Source organism: Chelonoidis abingdonii, chromosome 11 (genome assembly GCF_003597395.2).
Source record: "Chelonoidis abingdonii isolate Lonesome George chromosome 11, CheloAbing_2.0, whole genome shotgun sequence".
NCBI classification, from domain to species: domain Eukaryota; kingdom Metazoa; phylum Chordata; order Testudines; family Testudinidae; genus Chelonoidis; species Chelonoidis abingdonii.
The window spans coordinates 17761830-17780863 of NC_133779.1; the positions used below are offsets into that span (position 1 = coordinate 17761830).

At 53.3% G+C, this 19034-nt stretch overlaps 1 protein-coding gene across 1 annotated transcript; it reads right to left on the bottom strand.

Moving 5' to 3' along the window:
• Nucleotides 1-4688: 4688 nt before the first annotated feature.
• On the bottom strand, nucleotides 4689-16325 carry LOC116826565 (uncharacterized). The gene is made up of 2 exons (XM_075070767.1): nucleotides 15941-16325; nucleotides 4689-6346 (listed from the first exon to the last, which is right to left on the bottom strand). Exons 1-2 carry the CDS (start codon nucleotides 16089-16091, stop codon nucleotides 4779-4781), a joined length of 1719 nt encoding a protein of 572 aa, XP_074926868.1. The 5' UTR covers nucleotides 16092-16325; the 3' UTR covers nucleotides 4689-4778.
• Between the last annotated feature and the right edge of the window lie 2709 nt (nucleotides 16326-19034).

Consider the following 19034-nt stretch of genomic DNA (forward strand, 5'->3'; position numbering starts at 1 on the left):
GTGGGGGTGGGCTGGGTGATGCTCCCTCCCACCCCCAAGGGGGCTGGCCTGGACCTGTCCCCCCGCCCCCCCACACACACACCCGTACTCCCCAGAATGTTCCTCTGGTGGGGTGTGCCCCAGAGTTTGGTGATCTTTGTCTTAAATCAATGTAATTTATGTTGCTCAGGGGTGTGAAGAAGCCCTTAGATTTGCCTAACTATTCTTTCTATAGCATTCCTGGTATGGATTTTCCAGGTGCTTTTACACGCATGCGCACACTGAACCCCCTGATATAACAGAAAAGCCAGGCTGTCTCCAGTTAACAAAAACAAAAGACCAAAAATAGGGGAAAAAAGTTCAGTAAGCGCTGTAGACGTGCCAACTCACCCCTGCAGCGCCTCCTGCTGATCTCTTAGGGAATTAGCTCGTTCCAGCTCCAGAGCTCCCTCTGCAGGCCAGTGATCCACTGCCTGTTGGCCCCATGTCCCTCCCAGGACCCTGGTGCCCTGTTAGCTGGGGTGCTGCCCCCAAGCAGTAACCCCTTTCTCTGACAGTCTCCCCTCCCAGGGAAACCCCCACCCACTATCCGCACCTCACCTCAGTATGCGGCTACTGCCAGCCATCGTCTAGCCCCCACGCCCTGGGGCGGACTGCAGTTCAGCCACTCATCACTGGCAAGATTGGGTTTGGATCTGCTGCCTTGGCCCACCCCTGGGTTGCTCCCTATAACCTCCAGTACCTATTAGCCCAATGCTAGGCCACAGCCTGGGGCTTTCCAGGCTGGAGCTCCCCAGCTCCTCTGCTTTTCCCCAGCCCTGCTCCACTCAGGTACCCTGTGTCTAGCTCCCTGCAGCCAGGCCCATCTCCCTCTACAGGCAGAGGGAGTCTGTTTGGGCTCCTGGCTCATTGCCTCTTATAGGGGCCCACTGGGCCTGATTGGGGCTTGGCCACAGCTGAGCCTACTTTCCCCAATCAGCTCAGGCTGTTTTCCATCCCGAAGGGCAGGAGCGGGTAACCACCCTGCTACACAGCCTATCATGACAAAGGGTCGGACCTCTGCGACTCTCCTATTCTTCAGATGCGCCGAGTCGGAGCTGGAGCTACCGTCGGGGACCTAGGTTGTGGGGTAGCTGACCCCGTGCCTCAGGCTTGTGAGGTTTTTCGGGTACAGAGACTCTAGTCAAAGCTGGCTTGGCCCGTCTTTGATGTTGTGACTTCCTTCCACAGAGAGGATGAGTCTGGAGGTCCAGAAAAGTCACCCCCTCTTCCAGAGCGTGTTGACCTGACAGGCAAAGGACTTCTGCTTTTCCCTTCATCTTGATCCTTGATGATTTTCAGGCGAGTGTCAATTTGGAAAAGTCTCGCTTAGCCCAGCATAAGAATATAAAAATGGCCAGACTGGGTCAGACCAAAGGTCCATCCAGCCCAGTGTCCTGTCTACCGACAGTGGCCAATGCCGGGTGCCACAGAGGGAATGAACAGAATAAGGAATCATCAAGTGACTCGACACGGGCCTGGATCACAGTCCCTATAGACAGAATTTAAGTGAATGATCGTTTCTTTCATAGCCCACGCCCCCCAATCAAGCTGAGCTGATGCTGTCAAACAAAACTAATATCCCCATATTTGACCAATCAGGACAGAGAGGAAACCCCACAATGCAAAGGCGTGTCAGACACTTTCAAATTTCCTAGAAAATGAAATTTCAGAGCAGGTGACGTCTGATCACTCAGAATCAGAACATTGTATTTACCCCTGATGCATTCAAACCTGCTTCACTCAGAGCCACTTCATTATTATTCAGCAGTCCTAGTTACCAAAAAAAAAAAGTTTTAGCATCACAGTAATGGGGAAAAACAGCCAACCACCTTGCAAAGAATCCCGGCTCAGCAGGAAAAATTTTTTCCGATGGACAGAAACCAGGATTAAACCAGGGAATGAACTCTCTGCATTTGGGTTCCATTCAAATCCCCCCTCCAGCACTTTCACCTCCTGCCTTGGTGAGTTTAATTTAGGATCAGAGCATGATAACTCACCGCCGAGTGCTGCGAACATTGTATCATGATTTAGCACTGCCGGAGCTGGACGAGTAGAAAGTGGGGATTATAAATACTGTAGCAGCTCATGCGGACGGCTGGGCTGGAATTGGGAAGTGGGATCCTGATGGCTATGTGAAAGGAGGGAATCCCTGATCTCCCTCGGGGAAGAGAGGCTGAAATGACGTTTATCCCCTGTGCTGCTTTCTGTTATAGTGCAATCTTCCCCTTCCACTCTGATCAACACGCGACATTCTGTCCCATAGGCGCCGACTCCGTGGGTGCTCTGGGGCTGGAGCACCCATGGGAAAAAAATGGTGGGTACTCAGCACCCACTAGCAGCCTGCCTCAATCAGCGCCCCCCCCCCTCCAGTGTTTCCCACATGGCACTATCAGCTGTTCCACGGCATGCAGGAGGCACTGGGTGGGGTGACAAGGAAGAGGCATGCTCGGGGGAGGGGTGGGAAAGGAGTTGAGGGGGGCGGGAAAAGGTGGGGCTGAGTGGAAAGAGGTGGGGGTGGGGCCGGAATGGGGCAGGAAGGGAAGAGATGGGATGGGACGGGGTGGGGTGGGGACTTGGGGGAAGGGGTGCAGTGGGGGCAGGGCCTGAGGAGGAAAGGGAGGGATTTGTCCCAGACCCCAGACCCCTCTAGGGCCGGTCCTGAAGGGAAGCACTGACTATTACAGTGATAATNGGGTGGGGCCTCGGGGAAAGGAATGGGGGCGGGGCCACGGGCAAAGCGGGGGTTGAGCCCCACCCGGCACATTAGAAAATCAGTGCCTCTGTTCTGTCCCCAAAGGGAGAGCTGTGAGTAACACTCCCTTGGCAATGGGGGAACAGTACTGACGTGATGCTCAGGGCTTGTCTAGGCTAGGAAAAGTGATGGAGATTTGGTGAGGTCAAGGAGAAAGCAAACCCCATTCTCTGTACTGGGGTTTATATCTGCACCACAAGTATATGTGCGTGTTTACATCAGGACAGCTCCCTTCAGCAGCTAACTCCACCTACAGTCTGAGTGGAGACAGGGGACAGGTCGTTTTCACCTCAGTGGAGCTAGTTGTGGTGAAGCCTGTCTCCCGCACCCGGGGGGACGGGCCTTCCTGGCAGGACAGACACACGCTCCAGTTCCTCATAAGACCACAGAGTGGACAGAAAGGATCGTGACATTCGCCCCCCAAAAAATGAGCTGCAACAGGCAGAAGCAAGAAACGCACTTGCAGGAGACGAGAGGCATTGCGCAGTTCAGGCAACGTGAAAAGAGCCATGCAGGCTGCTGTGTGGGAATTAGCAAATGCATTTAAAAGGAAAAAAAAATCTTTGGCAAGGCTTAGTCAAACCATTCATGGCATTCCTCTCCCATGCGGATTCGCGCGTGGGCATGGGCAGCGGGTGACCCACTGGCTTGGGGAGGTTGGTGCCTGGCCAGCCCTGCCGCTCCTGCCCCCCTTCACCGGCCAGAGCCCAAAGCTGCTTCCGCTGTGGCCGCCAGGCCCCCTTCCCAGTGCACTGGGTTGTGAGGCACAGCTCCCACCCCGAGCACAGGGTGGGCAGCCCCAGTGCCAGCAGCCGCCTTCCCCCCCGAGCACTGAGGGCTGCAGCCCCAGCACCTGCCCCCACCCAGTGCTGTGCGGCCCCAGCCACCCCAAGTCCTGGCCGCAGGCCACCCCAGCCCCAGCACGCTGCCCGGAAGAGGAGCAGCCAGCCTGCCTGGGCTGTGGCCAAGGGGAAAAGGCAAGCAGGAGGGGGCCTTCTGGGCGGCGCGTGGGCGCGGCCACATTGGGCTTATTTGGGGAGGCACGGCCAGCCCCAGACTATGATATGCCCCACCCATGCGACAAGGCCTGAGCTTCAACCAAAGCTTTTCCCACACTCAGAGCATGTGTTGGGGCTCTCACCCATGGGGAGTCTCCGATGTGTGATAAGGTGAAAGCTCTCTGTCGGGCAGCGGCTCTCAACCTTTGCAGACAACTGTCCCCCTTTCAGGAGTCTGATTTGTCTTGCGTCCCCCCAAGTTTCACCTCACTTAAAAACGACCTGCTTACAAAACCAGACCTACAAATACCAAAGTGTCCCGGCCACCCTAGTGCTAAAAATGTGCTGATGTTCTCATTTTTACCGTAGCCTTATAAAATAAACCCATTGGAATATAAACATTGTACTTGCATTTCAATGTACACCTTAGAGAGCAGTATAAACAAGGCATTGTCCATAGGAAATGTGAGTTTGTACTGATTTCGTGAGTGCTTTTTATGTAGCCTGTTGTAAAGCTAAGCAATTATCGAGATGAGCTGATGTGCCTCCTGGAAGACCTCTGTGTATCCCCAGGGTGACGTGTACTCCTGGTGGAGACCAGCCGGTGTAGGGCAGGGGTCCTCAGACTTTTGCACTAGAGACCCCTTTCATTTTGCAAGCCTCTGAGTGTGACCCCTCTTCCCCCCTTATACATTAAAAACACTTGTTTAAATACTTAACACCATGATAAATGCTGGAGGCAAAGCAGGGTTTGGGGTAGAGGCTGACAGCTCGTGACCCCCGTGTAATGACTTTGTACCCCCCTGAGGGGTCCCGATCCCCAGTCTGAGAAGCCTGCTGCAGGGTGTCTCTCCAGTGTGGATTCTCAGATGCCTAATAAGGTTTGAGCTCTGACTGAAGCTTTTCCTGCACTCGGAGCACATATAGGGTCTCTCATCCGTGGGGATTCTCTGGTGTCTAAGGAAGGATGAACCATGACTGAAGTTTTTCCCGCACTCACAGCACGTTCAGTGTGTCTCCCTCGTGTGGATTCTCTGGTGAGCTATAAGGTTTGAGCTCTGCCGGAAGCTTTTCCCGCACTCAGAGCAGGCGTAGGGCGTCTCTCCAGTGTGAATCCTCCGGTGCGTGATGAGACTGGATCTCTGCCGGAAGCATTTCCCGCACTCGGCACAGGTGTAGGGTGTTTCTCCGGTGTGGATTCTCCGGTGGGTGGTCAGGGTGGAGCTGTGGCTGAAGCTTTTCCCGCACTCGGAGCACATGTAGGGCGTCTCGCCGGTGTGGATCCTCCAATGGGTGCGGAGGCCGGAGCTCCGCCGGAAGCTTTTCCCGCACTCGGAGCATTTGTAGGGCATCTCTCCTGTGTGGATTCTCCAGTGCGTGGTCAAGGCAGAGCTGTGGCTAAAACGTTTCCCGCACTCGGAGCATGGGTAAGGGGTCTCCCCAGTGTGGATCCTCAGATGTCTAATAAGGGCAGAACTGTGGCTAAAACGTTTCCCACACTCGGAGCATGCGTAGGGGGCCTCTTCCATGTGGATTCTCCAATGTGTGATGAGGGTCGAGCTCTGGCTGAAGCTTTTCCCACACTCAGAGCACGTGTATGGCGTCTCCCCCGTGTGGACGCGCCGATGTCTAATAAAGGTGGATCTCTGACTGAAGCATTTCCCGCACTCGGTGCAGGCATAAGGCGTCTCCCCAGTGTGGATCCTCCGATGGGTGTTCAGGTTTGAGCTCTGCCGGAAGCTTTTTCCGCACTCGGCACAGGTGTAGGGCATGTCTCCCGTGTGGATCCTCCGATGTGCAATGAGGGTCGAGCTCAGACTGAAGCGTTTCCCGCACTCGGTGCAGGCATAGGGCATCTCTCCAGTGTGGATCCTCTGGTGCGTGATCAGGGCAGAGCACCGATTGAAGCTTTTCCCACACTCAGAGCAGGCGTAGGGCGTCTCCCCGGTGTGGATTGTCTGATGTCGAATGAAGGTCGAGCTCTGACTGAAGCATTTCCCGCACTCAGCGCAGGTGTAGGGCATCTCCCCGGTGTGGATCCTCCAATGTGTGATGAGGTTTGAGCTCTGCCTGAAGCTTTTCCCGCACTTGGCGCAGGTGTAGGGTGTCTCGCCGGTGTGGATTCTCTGGTGCGTGATCAGGTTTGAGCTCCGCCGGAAGCTTTTCCCACACTCAGCACAGGTGTAGGGCGTCTCGCCGGTGTGGATTCTCCGGTGGGTGACCAGGGATGAGCGCTGGCTAAAGCGTTTCCCGCACTCGGCGCACGCGAACGGGGTCTCTCCTGTGTGGATTCTCTCATGTCTAATAAGCGAGGAGCTCTGGCTGAAGCTTTTCCCACACTCAGAGCATGGGTAGGGTCTCTTGCCCATGAGGATGCTCTGACGTCTCATGAGGTGTGAGCAGCTCCTGACACTTTCCTCTGCCCTGCACTGACTCTCACAGGCTTTGGTCAGTGGCCAACCACAGCAAACGTCCCTTTTGCATCTCCCTGCGAACATCCCGCGAAGCACTCCTGGATCAGCATCTTCCTGCTGGGGCTTCTCCTCCCCGTTCTCACTCGCCATCCCGGCATCACCTGCTGGAACAGAGAGAGAATCCAGACATGTGTCACCCCCTGTGCCGGGGAGACAGAAAACCTCCGAGAGAGGGATGGGAAAAGGGAGGGAGGAACCGCAATAAGGGATGGACGGATCAAAGAAAACAGGAGCTGAAATCTCCCTCCCCCCAAAAAACCCTTCCCCAAAGGAAAGAGATGGGAGGGGGTCAAATCTGAATCCACAACCCTCCCCCGCATTCAGAGGAAGGGACATATTGGTTTCTTCACCAAGGAGGGTAACTGACAGTAAGAGTTTCTTTCGGAAAGATGGATCACAGCCTATTTGGCTCCAAAATGGGTGAGCTACAGACATGAGGGTCTTTTGTTCATGAAGGGTTCATGATTTTATTTGTATATGTAGCCATTTCTGTCAAATATTTCTGCTTCCTACGACAGAATCTCTATGCTCAATTCAATCCGGCTCCCCTTGCTATTTCCACTATCTCTTCCAGGGCTGCCCGGGGGGGGGGGGGCAAGTGGGACAATTTGCCCCAGACCCTGGGCCCCGCAGGGGCCCTCACGAGAATATAGTATTCTATAGTATTGCAACTTTTTTTATGGAAGGGGCCCCCAAAATTCCTTTGCCCCAGGCCCCCTGAATCCTCTGGGTGCCCTTGAACTCATCAAAGTGCTGTAAGTAGAGAGGAGCTGTGATCTGAGGTGAAACGGGTATGCTGGAGTGAACTGTTTCTTTGCAAGAAGCAGATCGGTGAAAACGGTGAGTGTCCAGGGGATAACCAGGAGTTCTCGGAACAAACTTTTTGCTGGCCAACTCTTGCTGGTGGCCGCTCGGACAAATTTTCCTAAAATACTTAATTAACTTTGGGGGAAAAAACAAATAAATTTGCAGGCTCCATAATAAAAATAATGTACTGCTGTATTTTGGTGCCCCTGGTCCCTGCTCCCTCCTGCCGCCCCCTACCCATCACCTGTGGCCTCCGCTGCCACTCCTGGCTCCCCAATGCCCCTGGGCCCCACTCCTTCCCCCCCCCCATTGCCATGAGCTCCCTTCTACCCCACTTCTTGCCTCTTCACCATGGCTCCCGGTAAGACTGGCTCTGCTGAAGCCCAGAGCCAGAGCCCCCCCTGGCTGAAGCCAGGGGAGTCTCCTCTGGAGTCCCTGGCCATTGAGGGGGCACAATCTCAAAGGAAGGACACATGAGCACCCCCTGTGTCTCCTCTGCCCAGCAACTTCCCAGCCCTGAGCCCAGGTGACATGAAATCCCCGCCCCACATTACCTGAGCGAGAGGGCTCCATCCTTTCCCCCTTCACCCCACCCGGCACATTCAGCTGCTCTCCCTAGCAGCCGGTCCCGGGCGGGGAGTGGACGGAGCCGCTTCTCATGACGGCTGAAGCTGGCTGCTCCAGTTTGCTGCTCTAGAGCCTGGCTGGGGAGGCGGCGGTGGGCTGCTCCCCTCTAAGGCCTGGCTACCGGGCACAGGGCCCAACCATGCCAAGGGCAAAAGAGTGTGAGGGGGGTTCCGGCTTTGTCGGCCCCTATCATCAGCATCCCCAGCCTGGGTCTTTCCTTTCTCCCGGTGCGACAAAGTGGGAATATTCTGTAATATAGTTAGGAAGCCAATGCGTGCCTCAGTTTCCCTCATATGCTGCATGGTTACTTAGTGGATGGAAAGGGATTGTTTGGGCTAAGACACGGGGGTGAACAGCTGTCCGGGGTCCTTAGGTCTCATGTCGATTGAGCTCTTGGGAATGCAGTGGCAGATCCAATTGCCCGGATGTGGACACTTAGCAACTGATTTCCCTGCTGCTCACTGGTGGTGGGCGGGGCCTGAGCTGCATGTGCCCCAGTACGGGAGCAAAGGACTTGCGGGGGTATGAGATGAGGAGTCGGGGGGCTGCTCAGAGGGAAACCTGACTGAGGAGGTCCGAGGCAGTGACACAGGGAAACAGCTACGGGCTCTGGCTAACTAGAATGGACTCTGTTTATTTCTCTGTGCTAATCCCGGTCGCCACATCCGTCCCACAGGACCCTCTTACCCGGCCCCTGAGCTCCTGTCCCCTCCCCTGCTGTTCCCCCTCCCCCACAGCCTCAGCTCGCCCCGTCGCCGGCGCAATGGCTGCAAGATCTTGCCAGACAGCACAGCTGCAGATCTGCAGCCTGACCCAGTGGTCCACGCTGAGCAGTGGCGTGGCTGCCTGTTCTGGTGCTCTGGGCAGCGCGGCTGTAGCACCGCCAGCCACCGGCGCTCCAGACAGCACGGTAAGGGGTCAGGGGAGTTCGGGGTGGTGGTCAGGGGGCGAGGGTGTGGATGGGGGGGTCAGGATGGTCAGAGGGCAGGGAACAGGGGGTCAGGAGTCCCCAGGGCACTCAGGAAGGAAGGGGGGTTGGATGGGGCAGCAGGGGGCAGTCAGAGGCAGGGGTTCTGGGGGTGGTCAGGGGACAGGGAGAAGGGGTGGTTGGATGGGGCAGGGATCCCGGGGGGCAGTCAGGAATGAGAGGAGGGGTTGGATGGTTTGGCGGGGGGCAGTCAGGGGTGGGAGGTCTGGGGGCAGTCAAGGGGACAGGGAGGTTGGGACAGTCAGAAGGGCAGGAGTCCTGGCGGGGGCATCAGGGAAAAGGGGTGGTTGGATGGGGCAGGGGTCCTGGGGGGACAGTCAGGAATGAGAGGGGGGGTTGGATGGGGCAGCAAGGTGCAGTCAGGGGCAGGGGTTCTGGGGGCGGTCAGGGGACAGGGAGCAGAGGGGATTGGATGGGGCAGGGGTCACAGGGGAGCCATCAGAGGGCAAGAATCAGGGGGTCAGATATGGGGCATTGGCCAGCCATGTCTGGCTGTTTGGGGAGGCACAGCCTCCCCTAACCGGCCCTCCAGACAATTTTGGAAACCCAATGTGGCCCTCTGGCCATAAAGTTTGCCCTCCCCTGTAACAGACCCTCCTGTTTGCCAGCATGGGCTGAGTGCCGCTGACGATGCCTGCGGACGTGCATTGGTCCCTAAGACTGTACGAGTCTCCCTTGGGGGGTCTGTCTCAGTGAGACTCCTTGAATGGCTCTCGCAGGGCAGAGAGGGGTGCTGATGGCTCAGAGGCCCCAGCCTAACGAAGTGGTGAAACCGCGTGGCTGACCCTGGTGGAAGAGTGGAACCCGCTATGGGATCTGGCCCACTAGAAGGGGCCCTCCCAGGGACTGCTCCAAAGCTGTGACCACGGCACCGGTGCTGGGGATCCGTGACACCTCCCCTGCCCACTTCCCAGGGGCGGGGGCCTTCCTCCCTGCTCTCTGTGCCCCTGCTCTCCCTTCAGGCTTGGCACCACAGATACTCTCCCGGCAAGAGAGGGCCTCATCTGACTGTCCCACAGTCTGCGCATAACATAGTTGTGGTCGCCAACTTTGTACTATTTAAAAATAGGACCCTCCAGCAGGAGTGCCAGAACCTGCCCCAATGCCCCACCTCTTCCCCCAGAAGCCCCCGCCCAGCCAGCCCTTGCCTCCACCGCCCTGCGCGCCAAATGCCCGCCCCTTAGACTCCTTTTACCTTCCCCCTCCTGTCACTGCTGCTTTTCCCCCTCCTTCCACCCTGCCCAGCTCGGGAGGGACTGGCCCGCGGAGCCAGGGTTGGGAGCTGCAGCCGCCCGACGCAGGTAGAAGGCAGCCCCCGGCTGAGTAGGGGGTGGGTTGGGTGATGACCTGGTGCTTCCGCATCTCCCCAGCCTGCAGTAACAAGACTTTTGCTGTCCGGTCAGTAGATTTGACCGAACACTGTCAAGTCTCCTTTTCTACCGGACTTTCCGGTCGAAAACTGGGCTCATGGTCACCCTAAATAATAGATCTATTTCCTAAAACAGGGCTTCTCAAACTGGGGGTCAGGATCCCTCAGGGGGTCACGGGGTTATTACATGGGGGGTCGCGAGCTGTCAGCCTCCCCCTCAAACCCCACTTTGCCTCCAGCGTTTATAATGGTGTAAAATATATTAAAAGGTGTTTTTAATTTATAAGGGGGGGTCGCACTCAGAGGCTTGCTGTCTGAAAGGGGTCCCCGGTGCAAAAGTTTGAGAACTACTGGCTTTGTGTAGTATTCTACTCGCTGCAAATGTTCCTCTCAGAATGAGGACCAGACCCCAAAGCTCAAAGTATTAACTTCGTTTTTACATCCCCCCGAGAACAAGAGATTACATTTAAAAAATGTATCATTCAAAACGGCCACCACCACCAAAAACGCGCAGGTCCAAATATGACACCAGGGACAGCAAACAGAAAGGGGGGATGGAGACCTGCCCAAATTACACAATCGAGTTATTGCTCCTCTGGATGTCACTATCCTTATCCCGCTCACTACCTCCTGCCCCCTGACAACCTCACTATTCGCAGGGGAGCTGGGCCAAGAAGTTTTTTGAGGGATTCCCGTGCCTAATCTGCTCAGAGCAGCCGGGAGGCAACAGGGTGAGGAGAGAGAGAGCCCTCCCCCGCATCCGCAGGATGCACGGTTTTCATATTTATCACACATCTACTAGCCGGAGGCTGATACAGGAGATAAAAGCCCCCAGAAGAGTCCAAGGACAGCCGGAATCCCAACACCCACTGCATTTAAAAAAAAATGATAAAATAATAGACAGTAGAACCCCAGAGTTATGAACTGACCGGTCAACCACACACCTCGTTTGGAACCGGAAGTACACAATCAGGCAGAAGCAAAGACACAATATATATATATAAAATGCAAATACAGTACAGTGCTATGTTAAACGTAAACTATTAAAAAAATAAAGGGAAAGTTTTTTTAAAGAAAAAGATCTGATGAGGTGAGGAAACTGTTTCTGTGCTTGTTTTGTTTAAATTAAGACAGTTAAAAGCAGCATTTTTCTCCTACATAGTAAAGTTTCAAAGCTGTGTTACATCAGTTGTAAACTTTTGAGAGAACAACCATGACGTTTTAGACATTTCAGACTTGCGAACAACCTCCGTTCCTGAGGGGTTCATAGCTCTGAGGTTCTACTGTATAACACATAAAAGAAAGAGGAAGTTGATAGAAAAGAATATGAGTCAGAGGCTGGAATTGTAGAACATTAATAAGGGAAGCAGAAGGATACAAGCAGCATATGGCACCTGTGGTCAGCATAGTGAAACACAACATGAAGGAGTTTTTTTAAAAACAAGAAGAATCCTAACCATGAGATGGGCCCATTACTAGAGGGAAATGCTAAAATATCAATAGTAATGCAGAAAAAGCAAAAAGCATTCAATATATATTTCTGGTCTGTATTTGGGGAAAAACAAACAGATGATGCAGTCACGTCATATGATGATGGAGACACTCTGTCCATTCCACTAGTAACTCAGAAAGAGGTGAAACAGCAGCTACCATAGTTAGACATCTTAAAATCAGCAGGTCCAGTTAACTTGTCTGCAAGAGTTTTAAAAGAGCTGGCTGAGGTGCTCGCTGGACCAATAATGTCCACTTTCAGCAGGTCTTGGATACTGAGGAGTTCCAAGACTGGAGGAATGCTAGTGCTGTGCCAATGTTTAGAAAGAGTGAAAGTCCAAGTAATTATAGGTCTGTCACTCTGACATTGATAACATGCAGGCTAACGAAGTAGCTGATATTGGATTTGATTAATTAATACCAATCAACATAGATTTAGGGGCAATAGATCCTATCAGACTAACTGGATATCTTTTTTTGCTGAGATTAAATGTTTGGTCAATAAAGGTAATAGTGTTGATCTGCAGACTTCAGTAAGATATTTAACTTAGTACACACGATACTTTGATTAAACTAGGACAGGGGTCGGCAACCTTTCAGAAGTGCTGTGCCGAGTCTTCATTTATTCACTCTAATTTAAGGTTTCACGTGCCAGTCATACATTTTAACGTTTTTAGAAGGTCTCTTTCTGTAAGTCTATAATACATAACTAAACCATTGTTGCATGTGAAGTAAATAAGGTTTTTTTAAATGTTTAAGAAGCTTCATTTAAAATTAAATTAAAATGCAGAGCCCCCCAGACCGGTGCCCAGGACCCAAGCAGCGTGAGTGCCACTGAAAATCAGCTCTCGTGCCGCCTTCGGCACGCGTGCCATAGGTTGCCTACCCCTGAACCAGGACAATACACAATTAACACGGCACACAGTAAATGGATACAAAAATGGCTAACTGAGAGGTCTCAAAAAATAATGGAGAACCATGGTCAAGCGGATGTGTTTCTAGTGGGGTCCCCCAGGGATTGATTCATGACCCTATGCTATTTAACATTTTTATCAGTGACCTGGCAGAAAACATAAAATCCTCACTGATAAATTGCCAGACCACACAAAGTTCGGATAGCGGCAAATAATGAAGTGGGTCAGGAGAGTCAGGCTTCAGCTCTGGGGGTCGGGAAAGTTTTCCCAGCCCTGGACAGGTGAGTTATTTCCTCTTCCACAAACAGGGAACAGCCCGACCTCCAGGAGTCTGTTCCTAGAAACTATGCTCCACCTTAAACTAGGTCTGGCAGATTTTTCGCACCAGTGCTCTCCCCTTCTCCCCACTGTGTATTTCCTGCCCTCCTCCCACCTCCAGCAGCTCTCGTTGTCCTGTGCGTTTACTGCCTCTCTTCTTCTGTCTGCAACCTCCCCTGCCCCGCCTCTTCCCCTGAGGCCCCTCCCCTGCCCCGCCTCTTCCCTCTGAGGCTTCACCCCCCCATTCACACCTCTTCCCTCCTTCCTCCCATCACTTGCTGCTTTTCCCCTCCCACTCCTCCGCCCAGGTCAGGAGAAACTCGCCTGCACAGCCGGGGCTGGGAACTGCAGCTGCCCGACGCTGGTCAGAGGCGACCCCGCCTCCCCTGCCCGCTGTAACCGGACATTGGGCATGCGGTCAGTAGATCTGACCGGACACTGTTAGGTCCCCATTTTGACCAGACTTTCTGGTTGAAAACCAGGCCCTTGGCCACCTAGATCTGGAGTGAAACAGGAATGCTCTTCTGCAGCTGTAAAGGTCAGATGAAGGGTTGTGAGTTCAATCCTTGAGGGGGCCATTTGGGGATTGGTCCTGCTTTGAGCAGGGGGTTGGACTTAGATGATCTCCTGAGGTCCCTTCCAACCCTAATGATCTATAAACTGGAGAGATTTCACACAGAGCTATTTCCCTCCCTGATTCCCCCGTGGGCTTTTCCCCCTACAGTCAGACCATCAAGGCTCTGCCGCCCCGGGAAACAGGCAGGCCATGTCTACACGACATGGTTTTGTCGAGAAAAGCCAGGAGAATCCCACAATGCCCTCTGGGGTGTCACCAGTTAACAAGCTTGTTTGATGCCCCAGCCTTTTCCCCATCTCTCTTGGGAGCGCCCCCTTTAGCGGGCAGAAGAGAGAATTAAAGAGACCCGGTATCTCTCGGTACCAGGTAGCGTCTTCAAATGCACAGCTGCGTAGGGCATGACACTGGGGGCACCAAATTGCCCCCAATGTCATGGTGCCCTATGCAGCTGTGAGCTGTGTATGCGGCGGCCAGCCCCATCCCCCAGCTGTCCCCTCCCCCGTGAGTTCCTAAGGGGGTGTGGGGCCCAGGACAACTCCCTCTGCCCCTGCCCCGCCTCTTCCCACTGTGTCGCTCCGCTTCCCACTGCCGGTGAGAGTGGGGGGGAGGCGGACCCTCTTCCCCCAAGGCTCCTCCCCTGAGCGACACAGCTGGGGCAGGAGGAGCGGAACGGGCTGGGGCCAGGTCATTCCACTTCCTGCTCCCGGCTCCCCTACTAATCCCCCGGGCCCACGAGCCTTGAGCGCAGCTCAGCCCCTCCGCGCTGCAGGGGGGCAGGTGCTCAGGCTGCGTAGGGCACCATAATTAGTAAGGACAGACCTGTCGACTTGCCCCAGTGATGCCAAAATAGCTTCCTGTTTTAGGGGGCCCCCGGGAGGGATTTTATACCAGGGGCCAACAGGCGGTAAAGAGGGAAAACATGAGTGAATTTCATAGCGGGATTTGATAAGCAGAGAGAAAAGGGGTGACGGGCGCTGGACTTTTATAGCAATGGTCAAGAATTTGGGGAAAGGTCCAGTTCTGTGGAGATTTTAGACTCATATTTGATCATTAGAAAGATGGGGAAATCTCAGGAAATGTTAACTGGAATCATAAAATTGTAGGACTGGAGGGATCTCGAGTCCAGTCCCCTGCACTCAAGGCAGGACTAAGTATTATCTCGACCGTCCGTGACAAGTGTTTGTCCAACCTGCTGTTGGCAGAGATTCCACAGCCTCCCCAGGTAATTTATTCCAGCGCTTAGCCAGCCTGACAGCTAGGAAGCTTTTCCTAATGTCCAACCTAAACTGCCCTGGCTGCAATTTAAGCCCATTGCTTCTTGTCCTTTCCTCAGAGGTTAAGAAGAACAACGTGAGTAACATGATTAGGGGGAAAAGAAGCAGGGTGGGATGTTAGGGTATTTTATATCAAACTTTGAGAATTGGGGAGAAAATAGGTCGAAAAATGAAATGTTTGATCATACAAGAGAAAAAAAGTCAAGATCTGAAGAGAAGATCCGAGCAATCTAAAGAAAGTCAGTCATGCAGACTCCACCACAACCGGTGGTAAATTGTTCCAATGGTTCACCAGTGACTCTCACTGTTCCAGATTTACCTCTTCTTTCGAGGTTTTGTGTCACTGTTAAATAACTGAGATGGGGGGGACGTTAGAAGGGATGGTGTAGGAAAGTGAAATAGACTCATGGACAGAAATAGTTCCCCCACCACCACCTCCAGAAGCTTTTGGGATGCTGCTTTAAGAGGGCAAGTGATGGGTTATGGGGCAGGCAGCAAGGTGGGCAGGTGACTGGTAGGCCGTTGTGGGGACAGCACCTGGGGCTGGGGAACCTTGAACTGGGCAGCCCCCTCATTACCCCTTCCATGCCTTCTTGCTGGCAGAGAACGGCCGCCCCAACCCACCCCAGAAGCAGCCGAGTCTCCGGGATCCTCCAAGCTGCACCCGCTGGCCCCCTTCCCATTTGGGGAGCGACTCAGGGGCAATCATTTCCCATCCAGACAAGCACAATTTGCAGCAGGTCAAAGGGGTGGGAAAATACCCCACATCGGAGGAGATTTTAAAGGGTCATTGAAGAATTAAGAGACAAAATGGGGCAAGATCAGGGGAGGAGACTAGAGACAGAGGCAAATAATCTGAGAGAAAAGCAGGAGGGCAGGGGGATCTTCAGGGATTTTATATTCACAGGTGATCATTAGCGAGAATTTTGTCTGCATTTGAGGGACAAGTGGCAGAACCAGAGCGGATTTCATTAGCCCCCTAACCTGTCTGCCCCTGGAGAGTCCTGGCTGCACAGAGAGAGTCCGATCCACCACCTTTCACACTGTCTTTGCCTCCCCTCCCTCTCTGCCTTATTTTCCACCCCTAGCCTGGCCTGGCCCACTTCCCCCTCCACACACACACAGGGGAAATCCCTTTTCTTTCCTCCTCTGAATCTCCTCAGTTTTGCTCCTGGGGCAGCAAATTCAGTCAAAGCACCGACCAGCCCAGTCTCATGAACAAGGGAGAAAATTCTCAGGGGCTGCCAGATCTGAGGCTCCCAACCCCACTGGGGCAGAGACTCCCTTTCCTCCCCATCCCCAGCACACACCCCTTCTTCCCCTCAATTACCTGCTGTCTCCAGCTCAGGGGGTGGTGTCCGCAGAGCCCAGGGCTGCTCTCGGGTGGCTGATTCCAGCCGGAGAAAGTCTCCCCCCTTGAATGAAGGACTCTCCCCCTGCACAGACCCCACCGGGGAAGCAACAGCTGCTGCATCTTGCATCTTTCCAAAGCACCCACACCCAGAAGCTGCCCAGGGCTTGTTCTTTGTTCTCCCAGCTTCCTTCCTGCCAACACCCCCCTGCTCCTAGCTATTCCAGCCCCTTCCTGTCTCCTTCCAGACCAACCCGGGCTGCAGCCTGTCACACACTCCCTGGGACAGGGGGTTTTCTCAGGAGGGAACTGCTAACCCTCCTCTCTGCTGCTCCTCCTCCTCCACATTCGCTGTATTTACACACACAGAGGTTCTGGTTCCTGTTAGCCCCAATCCCACCCCAGGAGAGTGAACACGCCCCCCCAGAACAGGAAAGCGACTCTTGTCTACACTACAAAATTAGGTCGACTTAATTCAGATCTGCTTCTAGACCCCACAGTAATTCATCCACTGTCGGTGTCTGGGCGCGACCCTTCTTCCACCAGCGATGGGCTAGTCACCAGCAGCATTTGCACCCTCTGAAGCGAGGCGCTGACACACCTCTGAACAAGAAAAGTTGTGTCGTTCAGTTTCCAGTGTAGACGAAGCCTCAGGCTCTTTATTTTCCCCGGGGCCGGGGGGCGGCAGGTGAGTAGGGAGGGAGAGCATAAAGAAAGGAAAGGCTTGGTTTGACCTTCATGTTTTTCATTAGGTTCAAATTAATGGTGATGATGCAGGGACGAGCCTGTCTCTGCCTGTTCCAGCCCCTGTCTGAGGTTTTGTCTACACTGGCTAGTGAAAGACAAAACTGTTGTCATTCAGAAGTGTGAAAAAACACACACATACGCCCTGAAAGACAGAAGTTTTATCGAGGGAAAGCATCGGTGTGAACTGCTCCGGCCGACAATGCTAACGCTGCTCGTTGGGGTTGGAAGATTTTTTCCTGCCTACAAACGCATCTTTTAACATCCTGGCTGTAGCACGGCACCGGTGTGTCGCTAAAAGCTGCACAGTGTAGACAAAACCTAAGTCATGAAATGGAGAAAAATATTTGTTTTCCTCTGCTGGGAAATGAGCTCACTGGGTAAAAAAACAAAGAAAAGGGAATTTTCAGTGTTGTGTGTGTCATGCATAATGAAATTCCCAACACCTCCCTGGGAGTCTAGTGCAGCGGTTTTCATTCAGGAGCATAAAAACATAAGAACGGTCGTACTGGGTCAGACCAAAGGTCCATCCAGCCCAGTATCCTGTCTGCCGACAGTGGCCAATGCCAGGTGTCCCAGAGGGAGTGAACCTAACAGGTAATGATCAAGTGATCTCTCTCCTGCCATCCATCTCCACCCTCTGACAAACAGAGGCCAGAGACATCATTCCTTACCCAGCCTGGCTACTAGCCATTAATGGACTTCACCACCATGAATTTATCCAGTTCTCTTTTAAACCCTGTTATAGTCCCAGCCTTCACAACCTCCTCTGGCAAGGAGTTCCACAAGTTGACTGTGCACTGTGTGAAGAAGAACTTCCTTTCACTTGCTTTAAACCTGCTACCCATTCATTTCATTTGGTGACCCCTAGTTCTTGTACCCAGAGGTCTTCCAGGGGGTAACATCAATTCACCTAGACATTTGCCAAGTTTAACCACAGGCTACATAAAAAGTGCTAGCAAAATCTGCACAAACTAAAATTTCATACAGACCAGGACTTGTTTATACTGCTCTGTAGTCTATACACTGAAATGGAAGCTAGGTCCATGAAAGACAGGTCCATCAGTGACTACCACCAGGCTGGGCAGGGATGGTGTCCCCAGCCTCTGTTTGCCAGAAGCTGGGAATGGGCGACAGGGGATGGATCACTTGATGATAACCTGTTCTGTTCATTCACTTTGGGGAAGTTGCCATTGGCCACTGTCGGAAGACGGGATACTGGGCTGGATGGACCTTTGGTCTGACCCAGTATGGGCCGTTCTTATGTTCTTATGTTCTTAAGCACAATAGTTATATTCCAGTTGATTTATTTTACAGTGATATGGTAAAAATGAGACCGTCAGCCATATTCCAGTCATAACATCCTGGGGCACTTTTGTGTTTCGATGTCTGATTTTGTAAACAAGTCGTTTTGAAGTGGGGTGAAACTGGGGTAGGTAAGACAGTTCCGACACCGGAAAGGGGTACAGTCATCTGGAGAGGTTGAGAGCCAATGATGCAGCGGTGGGGATTTGCTGCTCTGTTTCTCTAGCCTGTGTTTGATTCCTGGAAAACGAACGCTTTTCCCTACCCAGGCTGGGCTTTCCTGAAATGAAAGGAACTGGAATCTCACAAGAACTCCCCACACAGAAATTTCTCCCCTGCCTGATCGCAGGTACGCGTGTCACGGGGCAACTCTGCCCCTTGGAGAGGGAACATATCTGGCTTCAAGACTGAGCTTGATAAGCTTATGGAGGGGATGGTATGATGGGAGAGCCTAATTTTGGCAAATAATTAGTCTTTGACTACTAGTGGTAAATATGCCCAATGGCCTGTGATGGGATGTTCGTGGGGCAGAAGCTGAGTTACTACAGAGAATTCTTTCCTGGGTGTCTGGCTGCTGAGTCTTGCCCACATGCTCAGGGTTTAGCCAATCACCATATTTGGGGTCGGGAAGGAAATTTCCCCCAGGGCAGATTGGCAGAAGCCCTGGGGGGTCTTCGCCTTCCTCTGCAGCATGGGGCACGGGTCATTTGCTGGAAGGTTCTCTGCACCTTGACGTCTTTAAACCACGATTTGAGGGCTTCAATAACTCAGACATAGGTTAGGGGTTTGTTACTCCCATACTAAGGCCATGTCTACACGTACACGCTTCCAGCGACACCACTGTAAGGTCGCTCTGGCCACCGCGTTCGACATGATAAAACCAGCTCCATGAGCAGCGGAGCTGTGGGGATGGGAGAGCGTCTCCTGCCAACACGGCACTGTGCACCCGAGCGTTTATGCCGGCAAAACTTACATCGCTCAGGGGGTGTTCACACCCCTGAGTGACAAAAGTGTTGCCAACACC

Coding starts and splice junctions, on each gene's coding strand:
- LOC116826565 (XM_075070767.1), bottom strand. CDS start 16,091: ATGCAAGATGCAGCAGCTGTTGCTTCCCCGGTGGGGTCTGTGCAGGGG. Junction 6,347..15,940: donor CCCTGAGCTGGAGACAGCAG/GTAATTGAGGGG, acceptor CTGTTCCAGCAG/GTGATGCCGGGATGGCGAGT.